This window comes from Talpa occidentalis, unplaced genomic scaffold (genome assembly GCF_014898055.3).
Source record: "Talpa occidentalis isolate TD23 unplaced genomic scaffold, MPIMG_talOcc4v2.1 talOcc4.10, whole genome shotgun sequence".
In the NCBI taxonomy this organism is placed as follows: domain Eukaryota; kingdom Metazoa; phylum Chordata; class Mammalia; order Eulipotyphla; family Talpidae; genus Talpa; species Talpa occidentalis.
In genome coordinates, this window is record NW_023600993.1 from 65,686,873 (window position 1) to 65,705,141 (window position 18,269).

An 18,269-nucleotide genomic window follows, 5' to 3' on the forward strand; every position below is an offset into this window, starting at 1 on the left:
ACATAATTGGGCACTTCCAAACCCTTGTGCCTCGGACAACAGAGAGATCAGGCAGAACCTGGGATCAGAAGAAAGCATCTCAGAGGTGGCCCTGCTGGTTCATGATGTGAATTACAGGATGGCTTGCTTCCAGAAATTCTGGTCTTCAATATGTTTTATGGGGCAGCTAATCTCTGGAAAATTCTCCTCAGTGTTTTATGGAAATAAACTCATCAGACCAATTGGTGAGGTGAACCCTCAAAACTTTTATCTCACCTTCCTGACTTCCCCTTTAAGAGGTGAAGCAACAATCATTGCTTTGAGATGACCAGTTCTTTATTCATTACTTAATTCATCCACAAAAGGTCAAGATAATCAACATCATACTTGGTTCCCCAGCCCGGTGTGCAGTAATTATTCACCGGAAAGGGTGGCTGGCTGGGCTCTCTTCAGCCACCCTGGCACATAGGGAACTCAGGTGGGGCAGGGCACACGAGTGGCTCCCTCAAGGGCCGAGCGCCTCAGTAATTCCCGCTGGACGCCCCAGTCCTGTATGCTCAGACCCTGAATCTAGGTGAAAAGCGTAAGTAAAATTAAGTTAAGAAGAAGACTTGGTTAATCTAGCCAAGGGGCTTGTCACCTTCCTTCCCTGCTGTTCTGTAAAGAACCCAAAGCGTACACAGTGGGCTCTCTTAGGAGATGCTATGTCTGAAGGCCTGAGAGGAGCCATGTCGGAGGGCAGTAGAGAGCACAAGTGTCCAGGCTGGTGGCAGCTGCAGTCTTGCTGAGAGGAGGAAGTCAGTGGCATTGGAGAACTGGCACCTCGAACTTCTGGAGCCAGGGGATGACCCAGACTTCAGAGTAGCAACTGAGAGTCTGAAACAGAGAAGGGCACACTGGAGCCTGTCACAGAGGCCGCCTCCCGCCCGCTGCCCCCAGGGGGCTTCCACACGCTGCCTCGGAGGTTGCGTGCACTTGTGCATGCTCATGTGTGTGCGCATGGACACGTGTGTGTATGTGTGTGACTTTGTGTGTGTTTTCTTGAGTTCTCCCCTTCCTCATGCTTTGAAAATTTCACACCTACAGAAAAGTTGAAAGAGTGACTTAATATATACTTTTCACTTTTCACAAATTATTAAATTTGCCACATTTGCTTTCTTCCTGCATGTGTGCATATAGATAGATATAATTTCTGAATTATTTAAAAGCTTTTTGGCTTTAACCTCCCCATCCCAAGCCTGGAATGGGCCCCTCAGAGAGCGAGCGAGTCAGATTGGGTGACTGAGGATTTCTCCCTCTATGTTCTCCATATCTGGGGACTACACTGGAAGGCCTTGCCTCAAGTGTGAAATATGGGACCGGCAGTCAGAGAAATGATGAAGGGGGTATTTCCCAAAGCCCTGGAGAGTGGGGTGAGGGCAGGAAGGCAAGACCTTCCCTTTGTGTTACCTGCTTTAAGGTGTGGTTGGTCTGGAAGTCACAGTTGTCCAGATTTGGGTGCTTGTTTTTCTTGCAGATAGTTCTGGCAATCTGCACATCGAGCATGTACTTCAGGCCTTTCACTATCTAAAGAGAACAAGAGGTGGGCCTGGTTAATCCGTGCAGGACAGTGTGACTAGCAGCTCCTTTGTCATCAGGAGGTGGTATGAAGGCAGGTGATAAAGATGCCCAAATTTACCAAAAGGGCTCTAGGAAAAAAGGCTTGAGGTTAAACCCCAATCCCTTTCTGTCACCTTCCTTTATTCACTTCTTATTCCTGCTTTCAGAGCCAGTTCTCCATCGCAGGACAAGAGGCAGTCATTGTCTTGTTTTGGGACATCTCTCCCTGAATGCTACATTGGAGAGGCATCAACTAACTTGCCCTGGGGCTGCCCTGGCCCCAGCCCAGAGGTGAGGCCGTGCTCTCTCCCGCCCTGATAGCCCACCTGCAGCTGTGCTGGCTGCCCTGGGTGGCAGTGGTGTCTTGTTTTGTTTTGCTATTTCCTTACTTTTCAAAGAGCCCTTCTCTACTTGGATGCAGCATCAGCTTGGTTCATCCTCCTCCTTTGTGGTCTCAGAGGAGTTGGAGAAAACTTTTAGTCTCAGCCCATTGCTGCTAAGTGAAATAAAGTTCTCAAACTCACGGAGAGGGCAGCTTCTTATTTGCCCCTCCAAAGGCCTCAGCACTGGGCACAGCCTCTGCGCTTGCAGCAACCCTGCCTGCAGGAGCAAACGTCTCAGGAGCAAAGGCCCTGGTGCCTGGGGCTGAGCCCTGCCTGGATTGGCAGCACTTTGGTTGCTCATGGGAAGCCTCATAGAGTTAGCCCTGGGGCCTCTCTGGTGGTACAAAGGGTTAAGATGCAGCACTATGAAGCTATCCACAGCCAGTGCAGCTCAAGTTCGATCCGCAGCCAGGGAGCTAACCCACATGATGCAGCAGACCTCTCCTGTCTCGCCTGCTGCTACCCTCAGCAGTGTATTTCAGTAGATCTGCCTTTCCTGCTCCCCACTATGTCTCTGGTGCATCCTCTCTCTCCCCAACCCCCACACCTCTGGTCTATACTCCAGTTTTTGTATGCATGAATAAATAAATCTTAAAAAAATAAGGTTAGCCCACATCACATTGCTTTTCTAGCCCCAGAAATATACTGCTCTTAAAAATACACTGCCAAAAAGAATAAATATGATAAAAGTTGTCCATAATGCCGTGGCCCCGGTAGTGTCCATACGTGCAGGACTGCTAGCCTTATAGTGGGCCATTCAGGGTCACTCCTCTGTGCACACCACACACTTCAGGAGTGTGGATTGTATCCAAGCCAGCTTCCCACATCTGTGATCACTCAACTTGCTTTTTTTTTTTTTTTAAATATTTATTTATTTATACAAGCACTGGGTACAGTCAGAAGCGCAGGAGGGTGAGAGAATTCACCAGAGCCAGAGCAGGGAACAGAACAGGCAGACTGACAAAATACACTGCTGAGGGGAGCAGCGGGTGCAGCAGAAGAGGTCTGTCGCGCCATGTGGGACTCTTGCCGGTGGCCAGGGATCGAACGGGCGCTGCAGAGGCTGTGGGCAGCTTCGCAACCCAGCGCTCAACCACTGTGCCACCAGGGGAGGCCCTCAACTTGCTTTTGAATGGCCGTACAGTGTCGCTGGGTTTACCAAGTGCATAGCCATAGGAGATGGCTCCTGATTATGCCTTGTCAGCGTTCTGTATCTGTGTTTCACGCTGACCTCCTGTGTCCTTGGGTCACAGCCAGGCCTAGCTCAGTCCCGTAGGGCCCCCTCTCGGAGGGGCGGCACCAGAAGGATGTGTGACTTCACAAGGTCTGACATTTGGGAAGATCTAGAGGTAGAGGGGTTTGTGCACTGGGGAAAGGGGAGCAGCTTGGGTAAAGGTCTAGGCTATGAAGGAACATGGCTCTGCTGGGCAGTGGCAAGTAGCTTTTGGGGCTGTGGTGCAGGTGAGGGGGAGCTATGTGGGACCTGGGCAGCCCTGAGGGGGTGCAATGGCCACAGTCGGGGTGTAGCTCTTTTGTTTGGGTCCATCAGGCAGGCTTTCTCACTCTCTAACCCCTTACCCCTTCACCCTGTCAGCCGTCTTCAGCCTGCCCTGCCCTTCTGGGCGCTACTCCAGCTGTGCTGTGGTGCAGGCCTGAGAGTCCCACCCTTGAAGAAGTGTGGTTTCAGTCACAGACACTCAGGGTCTAGCTCAATTCTGGATGATACCTGTTTGCTGCTTGTGGGCTGTTTGTGGCCTGCTGTCAGCCTCCCAGTTCGCATCTGTGTTCCAGAAGCCAGGGTGCTAGGTAGCTTTGCACCTGGTGAGGCCAGAGCCACTAGACCTGGCCTCCTAGGGTTGTCCCTGAGACACTGTGAGAAGCAGAACCTCACCTGGACCAGGGCTTTGCTGATGTGGGACTCCTTGAACAGGAAGATGTCGTTTGTGCAGTTGTTGAACCTTTCCACGCTGAGTCTGGCCGCTTTGCGGACTTCAGGGTTGTTGGTCTCTATTGTTTTGGGAAATCCAGGCTTCACATTTGTGTGAAGGATGTGGGAACAAAAATCTGGAAGAGAGAAATACAGACCCAGACATGAACACTGGTGTGAATGGGCCCCAGGGTCCACGAGTCACCCCTTGCATCTCAATGCCCACTTTCTCTCTGTTCAGTGTGGCCCTGGCTCAGTCACCCCACTCCCATCTGCCTGCCCCTCGCCTCCCAGTGCATTTGTCGGAGTCCCCAGGATATCTCAGACTCAATGCCGAGGGCTAGGAGTGCTCTGGTGGCAGCGATGGTAAGACGCAGGCCCCTCCCACATCCCTGTGGTTGCAGCTTCTTTTAGAACCCCACATTTCCAATATGTCAGAGAAATCCTGAACACATCCCTGGGGTAAGGGGGTGCTTGACAGGATGCAGACAGCAGAGCGGTTTCGGGGGAGTGGCCTTAACTAGTAGGCCGAGGCAAGTACCTCAAACCCGGTCTGCCTCTCATGAGGAGACCACTTTGTCCTCCGTGATTTGGCTTGGAATCACCCAGTTTCAGCCTCCAGGTCGACTCATCCAGGACCCCACTCCCTGGTAGTGCCTTAGCACCTGGAACTCCCGTGTGCTCCCCGCTATTGTATTGGGTACAGCTCTCTCCCACTAGTGGCAGGAGCTCTGAGGGTGGGCCAGAGCTGGGGGAGTCTCTTACACAGCTGGCCCCAGAGTTGGCATGGGGAGGAGAAAGAGTGGGGTTTCTCTCACCCTTCCATGTTCTCCCTGCTCTGAGGAGACCATATTTGGATAAAATATCAGGGAGGCAACATGAAGGATTTCTCCCCCAATACCGAACATCCCCAGTGTCTGACAGAGGGGCAGAACCAGGTATCCCAAATCCCCTCCTCTGCTTTCTGCTTTCTCTGCCCACCTCCCCAGTTCCTGAGGGCCCGTTCTGTAGAACCACATGACTTCATGCCTCTCTCCAGCTCATTCCCAGGCTTGCCTACGCCTTCTGAACATCCCCAGCAGGGGATGCTGGGTCTGGCTGTGCCAGCTGCACAGACCTGGGTGGGGTCTGAGAGACAGTCGGTGAATATGGGGAAGGAGGTGTCCGAGGGCTTAGGGACCCAAGTGGTGATGTGAGGAGGGCACCCAGGCAAGCACAGGCTATGCTAACTCAGGTTTTGAGCTTTTGATTTTCCTACAAAGAAAATAATATGAAAAGCCACAGCTCTGTAGAGCAGCAAGCCTTCTCTGGCTCACAGGTGCTTGGTTTTAGGTTTCCCTGCCTCAATTTTTCTGCAATGATCATGAGCTACTTCTATATTAAAATAACAAAGATTTTAAGTTTGGAGGAAAATATAAATAAATTGGGGGGAGCGGTCTACTGCTTTTTACTAAGAATTTCTCCTAGGTTTCCCTGAAATAATAGCATGCCAGAGATGACCTGGAGCTGAGCTGTCTCACGGCAGGTGCTGACCAATCTGGCTCTTCACTACATTAAATGACTACTTTACACTCACTGCATTAAATTACTACACCGCATTCACTACATTAAATTGAGTATAAAGCTCAGCTCCTCAGTGGCACAGCCTGCTCTGGGGGCTCAGTGGTCACACGTGGCTATGGCTGGCTCTTGCCAATGCAGACAGAAACGCTGCTTCCATGTTCCATGTTCCACTGCATGGCGTCTCCATGGAGAATTCTCTCTGCTTCCTTTAGTTGTGACCTCGGAGAGCACATGAGCACAGGCATTCAGTTGGGGGAGAGGGTGTACACATAATTGAGGCGCCGAAGCAGCAGGAAGTGAGACCCAGTGTGGGTTGCAGCAGCCTAACCAGATAAGCTTCCGGACTTAGTGGTGGAGAGTGAAGCGATCATCTCTCTAGAGCCCCCCAAGAGTAGCTTAGACTGGGGCTTCCCGGGTTGTAGATGCATGTTGTCTAAGAAGATACTGATGGCAAAGGGTGTAGGCTTTCAGGGAGCTGAGATTCTAATTGGCTCCCTGGTTTGTGAAAAAAAATCTAAATTTTAGGGAGGACAATGGTAGCATAAATTCAACAGAACAGGGAGCTTTAATAGCAACATTATTCCTGGGGGCTCATCTGGGATGTCCCATTGGGGTTGAGCCCCCAACTCACAGGGATTGACAGAGGGAGCTGAGAGAAATACCTTTGTCCTTGAACTAGGGGTGGGGATTAGATGGGCCTGTGGGCTGACTGAAACCTGAAATGCACAAGGATTTGCCCCCAGTGGGACAGCCCCTGTGCTATGTGGCTGCCACAACGTTAAGTCACAGCTGCCCCCGAGAACCCCTCGGAACATCGCTGTTGAGGGGAAGAGAGAGTACAGGCTTACAGGATGCACAAGGGCTGAGACTGACTATCCATGTAGCTTTTGTGTTGGGGTTAGTCAAGCATGTTGGACTGTCACTAGGGGTTGGGTCTAGATCAAAGTGACCACAGCAAGTGAGATGAGGGGCCCACAGCCCACCTCAGCAGGGAGGACTTGCCCTGGTGTCAATGATCTCATCCGCTCAGAGTGAGGGTGCCAATGGGCCATAGCCACGGCCATGCCGATCAGCACAAAGCTTTCCCTAGAACCTGCACGCCGACACTGGTGCACGCAAGAGCCCTGCTGAGTAGAGAACCAGGACTCCACCCCATGCAGCCCACCTGGAGTGCCACACTTTCCCTGTGGACAGCATGGTTGAAGGAGTTCTGGGAGTGGGCAGAGAGGTGTGTGTCTACATTCCCTGACCCTGGGGGCATCTCCTGGTGGGGTGTTGGGTTGGAAGGGGTGTCCTGCTGTCTCTGTTGCCAGCCTCCTTCATAAGGGGGGGCTGTCAAGACAAAGTTTATGATTCCTTTTCCAGGCTTCCTAGGCCTCAGTCACCCACAGAACCCGGTCCTCCATCCCCAGTAAAAACTGTATAACTGGTGCCCTTCCCAACGGAGTCACGGCCATCTGCTGGTCCGCATGCTCCTCAGAGTTTGTCTCCCACAAGTGTTCTTTGGGAGTCTCTTTGCAAAAACCCAGTCCTCATATGACACCCCTACAGAAGCTGGCTGAAGATGGACACAAAAGCTGCTTCCGTTCCTTGAGCACAGTGGCCAAGTTGCGGGAGGGGGGCGGTCAGCCTAGGGATGATACGCTTGGCAGGCTCACCAGGTGGTTCTGACACAGGTGCTGGCGAGGGGTTTCCTGGTGTCACTGTGAAGAAGATGGGGGGCTGGGCCAGCACTGTTCCTTTGTTCCTGTGCTGTTGACCACGGACATCAAGTGTGGCTTTAGTTTTAACAAAGTACTCTTGGAAAAAGTCTTGGTTTCTGTTTATCAGTACAGTCTACACAGCAGAGGAGGAAAGAAGCTTCCTTGTGGGAGGGTCCCAGTCTTCAATGTATTGTGTCATCAGAGGTAAGAGGTCCCCCTGCTTCATGCATTACTTGCTGACTATTTTTCTCTTTGTAAAAATTATAATTACTGGTGGCACAAGGGGTTAATAAGCACAACACTGTGAAGCTATCCGCAGCCTCTGCAGCACGAGTTCAATCCCAGACGGCCAGGGAGCTACCCACACGGCGCAGCAGACCTCTCCTGACTCACCCCCTGCTCCCCTCAGCAGTGTATTTCATCAGTCTGCCTGTTCTGTTCCCTGCTCTGTCTCTGGTGAATCCTTTCACCCCCCGCACCTCTGGCTTGTACCCCAGTTCTTGTATGCATAAATAAATAAATCTTTAAAAAATTATAATCACTGCTTTTTCTGATTATAAGTTTACCTATTTGAGGGAGGAAGTACAAAAAATGCAGAAGAGTAAAACATACAAATTAGAAATCATTCTCTCAATGGATAACTTTTAAAAATAAAATATTAAAATGAACTTAGCTAGAATTGAACAGAATTTAGAAAATGAAGTGAAACTACGTTTTATGAAACCTCAAAGGAATGTCCCTTCCATATGTATGATGTTAGTTCCTAAGTGGAAAAGTTCATGAGAAATGTTGATGCTAGTTTGCTTTTATTGAGCTACAATTTCTTTAAAATGAGGTCTTCAAGGCAGGAAATTTTCATCAGCACAGGTGGCTAAACAGTGAAAGTTCCATTCTTTTTTCTTTTTCTTTTTTATATTTTATATATTTTTACATCATTTTTCATTTTTGCACAATATATGCATTTTCATCTTGGTTATTTGAAAACAAAGTTGAAAAGTAAACCTATATTTTGGTAACCCAGGAGAAATTAACAGGAAAGTCTGACCACGAAGACTGTGACCAGCTCCTGCAGGGTAAAACACAACCAGACAAACATGTGCTGAGCAAGGGCCACAACCAGGGAGACAGCCCTTCCTGCTCCAAGTGTGGCCTCAGTGCCCTCAGGGAAGGACCTGGGGTCTGTGATGCCCAGATGACATTTGGGGGAGCAGGAGGGCATGCTCTCCGCATGCCTCTGCAGGGGTGATGCTGTGCCCCTTCCTATGAGGCCTCAAGGGCATGTGGGGTTGAACCCTGGTTCCACTACTCCTAGAGACCATGCTCTTTTTTTCTCATCAAGAAGTATTCTTAGGCAGGTGCCACAGGTGATGCCAAGATAACTCACAGGCCTTGGGCCACGTAGCCCACAGCTCAGGGGAGGTGGATGGCACACAGCCTGGGGGGCAGCTTCCTGGGAGGAGGCTGAAACCTGCACGGAGAGAGGCTGGGTTCAGGAAGGGAGGCTGGGATGGAGAGACTGATGAGGAATCATGGAAGCAACTGAGGTGAGGAAGAGTTAAATCTGAGGCCTGAGGGGACACAGCTGGATGCTGGCTGCAGGGCCAAGATAAGGGGGCACCTATGACTCAGACTGATGCATAGTGATGCAAATGGAAAGAACCATGGGTGGAGAAGCAGGTCTGTGTGAAGAAATGAAACGGTCTGCAGGAACTAGCATGATGGAGGCAGGTACGTGGGCTCAGAAAGGAGTGACATCCTTACAAGGAAGTGCCGCTCCCTCCCAGCCTGCCCTGCCCAACCCCCAGCTTGGCTTTCCAGAGAGCTGGGGACATGCAGAGCTCAGCCCCAGGGCCCAAAATGCAGCCCAAGCACAAAGGGCATCTACCACCTGGTGGAAAGTGGGGGCTGTGCTCCCGGGAAGGACCAGAGAGCCGCTGGGACACTCCGGAGTGGGCAGATGCCCTCACAAGGAGTGCTGACCAGGATGGTGGTGGAAGGAAAGAGGGTTTGCTGCCAACTGTAGTCTCTGTCAGACCAGCCCCAGAATGGGGTCGTTACAAAGGACCCCCTTAGTGCTCATAGGGAAGAAATGACTCTTTAGCTGGTCTTGAAAATATGACTCAAATGTTAAGAGATTGTGGGATGGGCGCATGGAAAGAAAAATTGGATGACAGTGCACTGTGCCTGGGGAGTAATCAGATGGGATGGGGGTAGCCCATCAGATGCCCAGTTACAGCTTTCCTAGGGAACAGCACAGTGCGGAGAGGTCAGCTTCAGTTCCAACCCTTTGGGCAGTAGGACCCACCAGACTCATTGGGGCCCTATGGGTAATAAGCTCTGTAGGGCTGGCACTAAGACTGAAAATGGGATAGGAATCAGCCTCCAGAAAGACTTCTGGACAAACAACAGTTGGTAAAATAATCCAGCAGTGAATGTTGGCGATCTTTCCTGCCTTTGAACAGCTGGACTTGCTGCGGGAATCAGGACCAACTGGGCAAGCAAGATCCCCTAGATCTGCACATCTGGCCCTGCTCCCACAGGTTTCCCTAGGCCACCTTCTTCTGTAAAGTCACCCCCTCTTCTGCTTCAATAGTCCAGGATTTCAAGAAAGTTAGGAGCCTTTCCTCTCCCTCGTGGTCAGGATGGGCAGTAAAGTTTCAAGGAACCTTCTGATGTTTCTTGCTTAAAAATGTGACTTTTCCAATGAAATCTTAAATGATTCCTACTCCAACATTCCTGTTCCTGTTCCACCTCACAACTCTTCTTTTTCTTTTTTTTCCTTTTTTTTTAAGGATTTCTTTTATTTATTTTTATTTTTTACATCATTGTTCATTTTTAAACAGTATTTGCTTCCTCCCACCCCCTCATGTGTAGTCCCCATAGAGTTTCCTTCACCCATGCACCATCACCTCAGTCTCCTGCTCGCACCTCTTCTTTGGAACTGTGGCACTGACCCCAGGTTTGCTTTTCATGTTTGAGCTCTCAGGCCAGCCAAGGCTCTGCTGTACAGCCCTCTTTCCCAAGGGGTTGGGCTCCCCCTTGACAGCCACTAGTGTGTGCACTTTCGTGAGAACATCTCAGTCATGTCAAACCCACAGGCAACACCAGAGCCTGGGGACACGACACTGTCAGCAGCCAGTGTTAGTTGCAGCCATAAATGTTTCCACGTGGATTAAAAAGGATGCAATCTTCCTCAAATTACCACCAAACATACAGGCAAATGTCCAAAAAGAGGTGTGGGCCAAAGACTTCTGGACAAAGAATAGTTGGTAAAATAATCTAGCAGTGAATGTTTTAGGTACACAGGCCTCAGTTTATTTTTCTGAAAAACTAAGACATATGGGATGCCTGTTCCCAGGATGGCACTTGAACCTGGGGTGCTGTGTGCAGGTCCGTGTACTGAAACCATGGCCCTTGGGGAGAGCTATTGCCTCTGGCCTACTCTGCCTACCCTGACAAGCTACCCCAGGGGTCTGGAGGAGGTTGTGGTGTAGGAGCTCCTGCATGTGGAGCGAAAGGGGGTGCTCAGCAGAGGTTGGGGGTTGCCACCACCTTCTTTCTAGGTGTGGCCCTGGAGGTGGAGGAACTCCAGCTTGTGAAACCATCCCTGAGAAGGGAACCAAGGTGCTCAAGAGCCAAACACTAATAGTCCCTGCCTGTGGTCCCTCACCCTGGCACCTGGGGTGACTTCCTCTAGGCAACTGCTTGGAGAGCAGCCCTTGGGTTTCCCCGTCCAGCATCATCAAGCTCTTGTCATGAGTGGGGTGCTGGGCCCTTGGGGAGGGGCCCCTGGCTTCTGAAGTAAACAGCCTGGAGAGCTGTGCCTGATGATGGTCTGTGGGGGTGCATGTCAAGCTTAGCAATGCTGATTTCCACTGTTACCTGGAGATGTCACCCCGAGTCCTGCACCTCTCTGCTCCTCTCATATGACACTAAAACACAGTGAGTCTGGGTCCTTGCCATGGATTCTTCGGGGTTACTACTCCCGCCCCTCCATCCTCCTTCTACCACCCCTTCCCAGCACTGCCCCCATGTTCTGGGAGATCTGAGCAGTGAATAGACCTGTCATTGTGAGGGTGCATGTGCCCCCTGACACAAACAGGATGCTGGTAGCCCTGGCTTAACCCAGTGGGACATACCCAGAGGTTAAATCCTAGCCCTGCCTCTCACTGGCTGCAGCCTTGGGCAAGCTGCTTAATCTTTCTGAGCCCTCATGCCCTCATCTGGAAAATGGGACTAATGATGGCACTGACCTCACAGGTTAGTGGTCAGAAGACACGAGACAATGCATAAGAAGCTCTTGCTGGTAAGTGGTGTGAAACAGTGTCATCATGAGCACATATATCAAATACACGATATGGCTACAGCAGTGTCAGGGCAGATGTGTGTCTCCCATTATGAAAAAGAAATCTCAAAAAGCAGAGGGTGGGTCAGTGGGCCCCTCGGTCTCAGGGGCCTCCAGGATGTGGCGTGAACCCTCTTCCCTTGCTGTGAGTGCTCTCTGGTAAACGTGGACCCGTGTCACCTTGCAGGTGGGAGGCGTGATGGTCAGTGCCCTCCGGAGGCCCTGCCCAGGGAGCCCCGTGATGTGATGGGCCACAGCAAGCTTGGCTGGCCCAGGGTAGGGGACAGAGTGTGACGCTGCTGCCCATGGAGCCGCCCAGGAATGACAACGGTCAGGTTGAGAAACAAGCTTTTCATTTTCAACCGAAGACAAACGGGCTGAGGAAACCAATGTGGCAATTTCCTAAATTCTGAAGGGCTCAGGGAGGGAAGCTGCCGGGACTCTGCAGGTCAGTGCAGCTTAGGGCCTGCGCGTGGGGAAAAGTCAGGTGCTTTATGGGGGGTCACTGTAACAACCCCTCTCCTTCCACCCATATCTAATCTCAGAGAGAGCAAGGGAGAGGCTATGGGAGCCATGGGGCATATCAGGCCGAGGTCCCATCCCTGCTGGACCACAGACAGAGGGGCTACGAGCCCCTTATTCTGAGACCTTTTGGGGATGTCACTGTCCCTACATGATGTTCACCCAGCCAGGGGCATGTGGGTTACAGTCTAGACAGCACCTCCTTTCTGGGTAGCCCCAAAGCTCTGGAGAGGTGAAGCCACCCTGCAGCTAAGACCACACAGCTCATTTTACCCAAGCCTGAGTGTCCCCAGATGCTCACCACAACCTATGAAGGGGAAACTGAGGTATGGAGAGGCTGTCCCTCACCCCAAGATCCCCCAAATCTTTCTGGAGTCCCTTCACCAAGGTTTTGAAAAGAAGTACCCTTCCTTAGCCTGAACATCCAGCTTCCTCAGGCTGATCTCCCTTGGGTGGGCAAAGGAAGACATTGGGTGTCTGATCAGGACAGGGCCTGGTGGAGAGGCCTCTACGAGGCTTCACCATGTGAGCGAAAAAGGCTTGAGGAGAGGAAGGAGGCATGTCCTGTCCCCATGCCCCCGAGTGCAGCACTCATCAGGAAGGGTCCAGGCACCCGAGACAGAGTCATTATTACTCAGCATCTGGGTTCACATGACAGGGTGTGACCCCCTCCATGGACTGAGAGGCTCTGGGGTTACCCCCTGATCACTGGTCTTGACTGAACACTCTATTGGTTGAGGGAGGAGGGCAGAATCCAGTCTCTCCTGGGTCCTTGCTGGACAGGCAGTACGAATGGAAGGTGTCTCGCCCCTTGAGCCAAGCGACAGGACAGCAGGAGGGAAGGAGCAGATAGAAACCGCCTAACCACTAGCAGCCTGTGCTCCATCTCCTTGGAAACTCTCTGGGAGACACTTCTTGAGCCACCCACTATGCAGGGAGACTCTGAAAGTGCAGGGAACAGGGGATCTTCCCTAGCACTGCGCCAGCTTGGGCAACTCCAAACCACCATCCTCGTTCCCTGCAAAAGCTGCTAGGTCGGGAGTCGTCTGTACCTCCTGAGCCTCCACACAGCCCCCAGGGGCTGGCAGCCCAGAATGCTCCTTCCTAAGAGGAGGAAACACAAGGTAAGTTGCCCCCAGCTGCCTAGGAGAACCTCAGGACAGCACCTAGGATATGGCCAGAGTCTGCTGGGGGCAGGAAACGTGGAGAAGACCCTCCTCTTACCTGCAGAAGGGGTCCCCATGGTGCTCAGGATGAGGCAGCAGAAGGCGAGCAGCGCCCTGGCCCGCTGCATGGCTATAGTGCTCAGGGTAGAGTGGGAGCCAGTGCCAGTGCTGGCGTCAGTTCTGGGGACCCAATACGGGGAGTCCCGCCCTTCAACCCGCCCCAGGGGCGGACCGGCTTGGGAGCTGCCTTGGGGCTGAGCTGGGGGGTGTGGAGGGTGGTGGTTTCTTGCTGAATCATTTGACCAGAAGCTGTTCACTTCGACATCTATCACTACAAAGTCAACCGCTTCCTTTAAAAAAGTTTCCAGGGGAGGAGGGAGAGAACTGAGAACAGCGAATAAATCTGTGATTTTCCATGCTGGAAACATACAAGGAAGAGACCTTGCCTTAAGATATTAGCAGGGATGTTCAGAAGCAGAACCAGTGAGGTTCTTTCTCTAAACCATGTATATTTCTGGACCAAGATTCAGTTCTCCCCGAAGTGTACGCAGCCGGGGTGAGTGGGCTTCTACCCTGGACAGGAAAACTGGGTGTCGACAGAGGGTTTCCGCTAGGTGGTTTCTACACTGGAATTGGGAGATGAGATTTCTTCCCACCTTTGTCTCAGAGGTGGCAAAAGAGAGGAGGGTCAGTTCCTGCCTCTGGCGCCCTTGACAACACCCTCTCACCACTTCCCACAAGGTCAGGAAGGGGGCTCTGGAGCCAGGTGGCAGGGTTTGAGGCTGGCTCTGCCTCTTAACACCGGGGTGATCTTAGGTGAGGGACAGCCCCTCCACACCTCAGTTTCCCCTTCAGAGGTTGAGGCGAGCATCTGGGTACTTCCTCACTGTCAGTGCTCAGGCCTGGGACAAAGTGAGCTGTGTGTTCTAAGCCGCAGGACGGCTTCACCCTCCAGGGCTTGGGGGCCACCCAGAAAGGAGGAAGGAGACCTGAGCCTCAATGGGCAGGTGCTGTCTGGACTTGCAGACTGTCAGTCAGGACTTGCGCCATCCAGTGGAGGCTCTCCCCCGAGGGACAAGCTGAATCCTCTCTGCCTGGCTGTCTTCAAGCTAGAACCTGGTCTTCTCTTGACTTTGGATTTGGACCCAGATTGTAACTTCCAGCAACAGCTTGCCTGCTTCTCAGGTCTTTGGACTTGGACTGGACAATACCCTCTGCTCTCCTGGGTCTGGACTTCTCAGCCTCCAGTATGTATGAGTCAGTTACTTATGATAAATCTCGATTCCCCCTCTGCCTCACCTCACCCCCTCACCCACGAATATTGGGTCTGTTTTTCTGGAGAAGCCTGACTCGTACATTTGTGCGTACATATTTGTGCCTGTGTATGTAAGTTTGTAGAGTTTGTGTGTCCATGTCTTGGGACCTGCCCATCTGTGTATGTGTCTGTGTGTGTTTCTGTGAGTGTGAATGAAAGGCTTTGCCTGTGTGTCTGTGTGTATATGTGTGATTGTTTGTGTTTTGTGTACTATTTCTGTCCCACTCAAGGCATGCCTGAGCTGCTGGGGGGGGGGGGTGTGCTGGACTCTGTGGGTCTCACTCATCCAGCCTTCCTCGCCGTGGCACCCAGAGTCATATTCTCCTGGGTCCTGAATGAAATGCAGATTCTCAGGTCCCAGACCTTCTGAATCAGGCTGTGAGTGAGCTCCAGGAATCTGTTTCTACAAACTCTCCATGAGACTTTTGGCCTCTCAGGTTTGGGAAGCACTCATTGAACCTTTTTTTCCCCCCTCCACCCTCTTTCTCACTGCATGCTTGACATCTTTCTGGCCTCCACAGTGTGCCCACTGCTAGCCCTGGTCATTCATCATCCCATCATGAGAAGACCGATTTGCCCACTCTCTGGTCTTAAGACAGGATTCTCTCACAGGATCGCTGGTTCTGAGAGGTGTGAATGAATTCAGAAGGAAGGTGGGCACAGCCAGGGTTATTGTTATTGTTACTGCTGGTCTTGTTTTGCCAGAACCTTCTGCATAGGGGTTCTGAGGCCCAATCAACACAGCTGGGGAGCCTGCTACTGCTCACTCATGTAGGGAGGCAGTATTGTGCATTTAATCTGAGAAACTCTGAAATTCCACCAAGGCAGTGCCAAGTGGTAACTCTTTACAGCCTCCCCTCAGGGTGGAGGAGGGAGTTTCAGCTTAGGTGGCATGGATCTGGGCAGCCTGGTCTGTACGACTCTCCTCTGCTGCTCCCTGTCTGGAGTCCCAGAGGTCGGGAGGTGGCCACACAGCTATTTCAAACACAATGAGTTTTGTTATGAAGGATACTTCTCAGGCACAGACAGTGCTGCCGTGTGAGTTCCCTGGAGGTCCTGCTTTTCGGGTTACTTGATTCCATCATGAATCAATTTTGTCATTTGAAAGGAAAACCCCAAGAAGTTTATCTAGCATTTTTTGCTACATAACAGATTAAAACAATATGCACTTATTATCTCACAATGATTGTGGGTCAAGATTTGGCTTGGTTACTTCTCTGCTTCCAGGACTCCCAGGTTGCCATCCAGGCATGAGCCAGGCCTGTGGTTCCACTGGAGGGCTGGGTGCACTTTCAATCCTATATGCTATTGGAAGCCATGGTTCCCTGCTGATTGAGCCTAGGTGGCTGCTTGTTTCCTTAAAATCAGCAAGGGAGAGAGAGCATGTCTAGAAAAATGGGCTACATTCTCTTGGAGGTCATCACTGAGGTGACCACCTGTCACTTTGGCTCATGCTATTGTTAAGAAGCAAGTCACAAGTCCCGCCCTTGCTCCATGGGAAAGGACAGCACAGTCTTACATCTCAGGGGCAGCGTTGCAGACTCTTTGTGTTCTCCTGCCTCACTCAGTGAGTAAAATTCAGCGCAAACACTCTAACTCTTTCTTAGAAAAAATGACCAGCCAGGTGCAATGAGCACCAGTAAGTGTAATTTCTTACCAGAAGAAACCAGGCTACTCATAGAAGTGACTATTCCAGGCCAGGAAGGGAATAGCCAGGAGTCTCTTGTCTTCCTAGCGAGCCCTCCAAGTCCACTGGGGTCATGTCCACTGGGGTAGGGTCAAAAGAACATGGGTGCCAACCTGAAGAGGGGACACTGGGCTTAGTGGAAAATTCAGCACTGACAGGAATGGTAACTGCAGGAGAATGAAACACACCAGGTATTTGTAAACGGTAACTTGACGATGATACTTACAATGATTATAGTCATTTTGATAGATGCTCAGAATTCTCTGAGGGCTTAGAGGTCAGTGAGACCCCTTCTCCTAGCCCCTGACCTGTTCCGCAGTCCAGTAGCGGCCTGGTGTCACCTTTTCCCCTAGAGAGTCAGTTCTGTGTTTATATTTCTCTGAAGATGCAGTTGATACAGTTTTGTCCAGGGCCTCCCTGGTGGCACAGGGGTTAAAGACAGCACTATCAGTCTATCGCCAGCCATTGCAGCACGAATTAGATTCCACAGCTGGCCAGGGTGGTGACCACATGGTGCAGCAGACCGCTCCTGTCTCGCCTGCTGCTCCCCTCAGCAGTGTATTTCACTAGATCAACGTCTGTTTTGTTCCCCGCTCTGTCTCTGGTGAATCCTCTCACACCCTCCCAGCCCCCACCCCCTGCACCTCTGGCCTACACTCCAGCTCTTGTACTCTTGTAAGCATAAATAAATAAATCTGAAAAACAAAAACAAAAACAAAAACAAAAACAACAACAACAACAAAAACAAACAGTTCTGTCCAGCTGTTGCTAATGTGTGGAGAATTTTTCCGCGTGGTGGCGCTGTGATATAAGAAATGCGCACCACCTAATGCAGACTTTGTTTCCCAGCTTTGTGTTCAGGGCTTGGACTTCTAGCTCAGGTACCCCTGGTGCTGCCCCCTCCCGTTCTTGGAGGTGCTCCAGTCCCTACATCTTGCATTCTCCTGTGATAGTGAGGGGGACTTCAGCAGTCCTTGGTACTCTCCAGGAGGTGTGGCTCTGTGCCTGAGAAATCACTCTCTAACCTGCAAAGCTGCCTGAAGTTTAAGTTCCCAGTGAGTGGGAAGACATTGCGAATCTTTAAGTCCGTCCGGTCCTTCACACACCCTGATGAACCTCACTACTGCTCAGTGTAGAAGTGCAAACCAATAAGCGTCTGTTGTGATTGTATCTGCAGTTCAGGGACTCCTGTGGGAATGGCCCATCTCCACCAGGTCTGAGGTGTCAGCTGGGAGGATCCAGACACTGGGGCTCGGCATCATCCTAGCCTGCTCACCCCGACGTGTGGCGCTGGTGCTGGCTGTTGGCCCTGACCTTCATGTAGCACATTGTCTTTGTGACATAGTCCTGAAAGTCACCTAGTGTCACTTCTGCCATAATCACAGACCTACTCAGGTTCAAAGGATGGAAACAAAACAGACCTCATGTTGTTGGCATCTTTGAACAGTAATTTGAGCAATTCCTAGAAGAGGCTGTGTCCAGAGGATAAGGAGGAAAAGGTTCAAGGCAGCATGTGTGGGTGCCCGGAGCCCAGTGTGGCTCCAGGATGGGGACACAGAGACTTTGAGGGAAGGCACCTCTGACCTGTCTTCCCTTCTGACTAAAGCCAGGCTCTTTGCTCTGGTTTCATGTGATCATACTTAGGGTCACCCTGGACAGCCAGGGTATTTCCTTCCCCGGTCCATCCCCCGCTGGAAGTAGAGTTATCTGGGGGCTGTTACTGTGTTGACCACAGGATGTATCGGGAGGGAGAAGATTCCCTTTTGCTGCTGCTGAGCTCGGGCTGGGCCTGTGATGGGGTGCTCCTCAGGTCCTGGAGGGTGGTGGTGGGGGAGACCTTCGAGCTGTGCCCCCCGACCACCTGACGGACTTCTTCCTCATCCCTCAAGAACAGTGTCTCTTTGAGTCCCCCATAGCAGACCCTGAGACAGGTTGAGACAGAGGTTGGGGCGCACACAGCATATCTGGGAGGGGATCCCAGTGAGAGATAACTGACCATGGCCAGACCACACGCTGACCTGCACCCGCAGCACCAGCACAGGAAACCAGACCACAGGCTCTGCAGCAACCGTCCCAACAG

At 51.6% G+C, this 18,269-nt stretch overlaps 1 protein-coding gene across 5 annotated transcripts; it reads right to left on the reverse strand.

The window, feature by feature from the left end:
* Positions 1-311: 311 nt before the first annotated feature.
* Positions 312-17,489, reverse strand: CST7 (cystatin F). Of its 5 annotated transcripts, none has more exons than XM_037493726.2 (6): positions 17,215-17,489; positions 16,416-16,606; positions 16,160-16,302; positions 3,853-4,025; positions 1,429-1,545; positions 312-855 (listed from the first exon to the last, which is right to left on the reverse strand). In XM_037493726.2, the coding sequence occupies exons 3-6, from the start codon at positions 16,179-16,181 to the stop codon at positions 778-780; spliced, it is 390 nt and encodes a 129-aa protein (XP_037349623.1). In that variant the 5' UTR covers positions 16,182-16,302; positions 16,416-16,606; positions 17,215-17,489; the 3' UTR covers positions 312-777. The 5 variants fall into 5 exon arrangements, with proteins under 5 accessions (XP_037349623.1, XP_054551909.1, XP_054551910.1 ...); XM_054695934.1 differs by lacking the exon at positions 17,215-17,489 and adding an exon at positions 17,121-17,130; XM_054695935.1 differs by lacking the exons at positions 16,416-16,606; positions 17,215-17,489 and having other exon boundaries at positions 16,160-16,326.
* Between the last annotated feature and the right edge of the window lie 780 nt (positions 17,490-18,269).